The 3778-nt window shown below is 49.4% G+C and overlaps 2 protein-coding genes across 2 annotated transcripts in view; one reads left to right on the top strand and one right to left on the bottom strand.

Moving 5' to 3' along the window:
- CREB3L4 (cAMP responsive element binding protein 3 like 4) overlaps positions 1 to 2354 on the top strand; it is a 7883-nt gene extending 5529 nt beyond the window's left edge. The window contains exons 5-10 of the mRNA XM_012813002.2: positions 505 to 597; positions 720 to 826; positions 938 to 1006; positions 1123 to 1207; positions 1912 to 2008; positions 2161 to 2354. Of these exons, the coding sequence (XP_012668456.1) occupies positions 505 to 597; positions 720 to 826; positions 938 to 1006; positions 1123 to 1207; positions 1912 to 2008; positions 2161 to 2354 (645 nt within the window). The remainder of the gene's footprint in view (positions 1 to 504; positions 598 to 719; positions 827 to 937; positions 1007 to 1122; positions 1208 to 1911; positions 2009 to 2160) is intronic.
- Positions 2355 to 2723: 369 nt separating this feature from the next.
- JTB (jumping translocation breakpoint) overlaps positions 2724 to 3778 on the bottom strand; it is a 5285-nt gene continuing 4230 nt past the window's right edge. The window contains exon 5 of the mRNA XM_003802271.3: positions 2724 to 3043. Coding sequence (XP_003802319.1) covers positions 2887 to 3043 — 157 coding nt within the window. The 3' untranslated portion in view covers positions 2724 to 2886. The remainder of the gene's footprint in view (positions 3044 to 3778) is intronic.

The raw sequence follows: 3778 nt of genomic DNA on the forward strand, positions 1-3778 counted from the left end.
AAAGAAAAGAAATACTGATGAAAAAGGCAAGTTACTTGGCTGATGGGCTCAGGTTAATCGCAGAGACTATCTACTCTCTCCGTACTCTACTGTGACTTGCTGTGGGAAGTCTGGCTACCCTTGGGGAGCTCCTTGTCTGAGGGAGCCTAGCTCAGACCCTAGAGAATAGGCCGTTGCCCCAGGAAGCTCCCTGTGGGTGACCAGTAGCTACCCACTCTTCCTTAGTTTGTTCAGAGTACCAAGGTCCTAAGTCTCTGGGCGAAGGATGTGACAAAATGATCATCTTTCTCCCTTCTCAGCCTGACAGGGTCCCTCTGATTTGATCCAGTTCCTGTCTAAGTTAAGGTTTCTGCCCCTACTTCACCTCAAGGTTGGAGTTAACTTCCCAGTGCAAACAGCAAACACTCTCCAGAAGGCATGCAGGGGGAGCAGCCTAGGTGCTGGAAATGAGATGACTCTCTCCTCATTCCCTTCTCATTTTCTCCTGTCCACTCTGCCCCCCAGCTGCCCTGTCAAACCCTGTTCCTGACAGATGAGGAGAAGTGTCTACTGAGGCAGGAGGGGGTTTCTCTGCCCTCTCACTTGCCTCTAACCAAGGTAACACACTTTCCCTAAGGGTATCCCAATCCAGGAGCTCCCATGGTGTCTAGGAGCCAGCATTCCAGGGGAAGTGTTGGGGAAGTTTAAGGGTCCAGGACTGACAAACCTTGGGACTCTAGGCAGAGGACAGGGTCCTCAAGAAGGTCAGGAGGAAAATCCGTAACAAGCAGTCAGCTCAGGACAGTCGGCGGCGGAAGAAAGAGTACATTGATGGGCTAGAAGTCAGGTATGTTTGGGCTCACATTTCTGACTTCCTATGGACCCCCTTCCTCACCAAGGCAGGTAGGGTAATGGACTCAGATTGCTGAGCCTTGTCCTACCTCTCCATGTTCTCTAGGGTGGCAGCCTGTTCTGCACAGAACCAGGAACTACAGAAAAAAGTCCAAGAGCTGGAGAGGCACAACATGTGAGTGAAAGTACAGCATGTACATCCCATGGAGTGGGAAGGGTGCAGCACACATGGCCACAATTCTTGGGTCCTGGTTCCCAGAAGATACTAACTCTCCTTTCCTCCTTTCTCAGCTCCTTGGTGGCTCAGCTCCGCCAGCTGCAGAAACTCGTTGCTCAAACCTCCAACAAAGCTGCCCAGACCAGTACTTGTGTTTTGGTACTATTAGTCTACTTCCCATCTACCTTCATCTCTACTACCTTCTCCCACCTTCCATCCTAATGCTCTCCTACTCAGCCACATCTATCTTCTCTTCTTTTTTTTGCAGTTTTTGGCCAGGGCCTGGTTTGAACCTGCCACCTCTGGTATATGGGGCTGGTGCCCTATTCCTTGAACCAGGCACTGCCCATTCTCTCTCTTTTTTTTTTTTTTGATAGTCATCCTCAGTATGAGTGCCATGGTGTCACAGCTCATGTCACAGCAACCTCAAACTATTGGGCTCAAGCAATTCTCCTGCCTCAGCCTCCAAAGTAGCTGGGACTACAGGCACCTGCCACGATGCCCAGCTATGTTTTTTTTAGAAATGGAGTCTCACTCCAGCTCAGGCTGGTCTCGAACTCGTGAGCCCAAACAATCCACCCTCAACCTCCCAGAGTGCTGGGATTACAGGTGTGAGCCACCATGCCTGGCCTCACATCTTTCTTCTCCTACCTGATAACCCCAAATGCCCTATTTTCAGGTGGTGCCTGTGGCTCAAAGGAGTGGGACACTGACCCCATATGCCAGAGATGGCAGGTTCAAACCCAGCCCCGGCCAAAAACTGCAAAAACAAAACAAAACAAATGCCCTACTTTCACCCTGCTCTACGCTCCCTTTTTCTATTATCTCCACAGCCCATGTGTTGTCCCCTTGCTTCCTCCCAGATCCTTCTTTTCTCCCTGGCTCTCATCATCCTGCCCAGCTTCAGCCCATTTCAGGGTCTACCAGAAGTTGGGCCTGACGATTACCAGCCTCACAGAGGTGAGCAGTAAGGGCTAGGCAGGACCTCTGGTAAGCAAGCAGGGGCTCTGTTCTCCAAGGTAGTCAAGAAGTGGAAGGGAGGTCCTGTCCTGTCTATGATTCCCCACTCAGGAGAGTACTCTACTACTAACCTTTCTCCTTTCACTTCCCAGTGATTTCCAGAAATATCCTGACCCATCAGGACATAACAGAAAATCTAGACACTCAAATGGTAGAGTCCAGACTAGGAGAGCCACCTGGAGCCAAGGATACAAATGGCTCAACACAGACACTGCTTGAGAATCTCAGAGGAAAGACAGGACCTAGAGGGCACATCAGAACAGTGCTGCATGCAGATGAGATGTGAGCTTGGACAGAGACATCCTGGCTACTTACTGCCTAGTCACAAGGAGGACTCCAGGGCTTCCCAATGGCTCTGTTTCTCCCAGGGATTCCCACTCAGGTAACTCTGCTCTCAGAGGCCAGATCATATCTGCCAATGTGAGAGGGCATCTGGAATACTTTTATGACTGTGATTTTATGTCTTCTTTGGGGATAGGGCTGAGGAAAAACAAGTTTTGACTGAAAAATAAACTTTTTAGCTAAAATTGTATCCCAAAAGTTTCAAATAGGTAGAATAAGGGCAAGAGGTACTTGGTAGAGTGGAGTCTAACGTTGCCACCCTTTTTTCTCTCTGTCCCCATGACTTCCTGCTCCAAATTATACTAGAGAAGGAAACTATTTTACTCTTTTTATTCACTCATTAATGATCTGAAAGAGGAATATAGGAGAAGGGGACACCACCACAAGGCTCCAAACCAAGGGTGCAAATCAGTCCGTCTCACTTTCTCTGTCAGAGACAGGGTCTCTGAGATCCAAGACGAAAGGGTAGAATGTAGCTATATGGACTCGATTTGCTTCCGGACCTTTTCGAGGGCCTTCCTGTCCAACTGTCGCTGACGAATGATGACAAGACAAGCAAAGACCAAGGCCACACCCACGACAGCCCCTTCAAACTTCCAGAATAAGTGTTGCTCCATCAGAGCTGAGCGGCAACTAAGGGCAGAAAGGAACAATTATATCCAGGGAAGACCAGACAGATTGTCCTTCTGATCTCCCTTCTACTTCAGCCTAACCAAGATACATCCAAAAGGAAGTCAGCCTTCTTTTTATTTTTATTTTTTGAGACAGTGTCTCACTTTGTCACCCTCGGTAGAATGTCTTAGCATCATAGCTCACAGCAAATTCAAACTCTTGGGCTCAGTGATCCTCTTGCCTCAGCCTTCTAAGTAGCTGGGACTACAGGAACCCAGCACAAAGCCCAGCTATTTTTAGAGACAGGGTCTTGCTCTTGCTCAGGGTGGTCTTGAACCTGTGAGGTCAGGCAATCTACTTGCCCCGGCCTCCCAGAGTGATTGGATTATAGGTCTGAGCTACCACGCCCAGCTTCTTTTCTTTTTGTTAGACACAGAGATCTCACTCTGTTACCCAGACTGGAGTATAGGTATGCAGTTACAGCTCCCTGCAGCCTTGAATTCCTGGGCTCAGGAGATCCTCCTACTTTAGCCTCTTGAATAGCTGGACTATAGGTATGCAACACCACATCTAGCTAATTAAAAACATTGTTTCTCAGCCACGTACACCTAAGGTGGCGGGTTTGAATCCCCAGCCCGGACCCGCCAAACAACGACGGCTGCAACCAAAAAAATAGCCGGGCGTTGTGGCTGGCGCCTGTGGTCCCAGCTACTTGGGAGGCGGAGGCAGGAGACTCGCTTGAGCCCGGGAGTTGGA

This window comes from Otolemur garnettii, unplaced genomic scaffold, assembly GCF_000181295.1.
Source record: "Otolemur garnettii isolate 467f Iridium unplaced genomic scaffold, OtoGar3 scaffold00244, whole genome shotgun sequence".
NCBI lineage: Eukaryota > Metazoa > Chordata > Mammalia > Primates > Galagidae > Otolemur > Otolemur garnettii.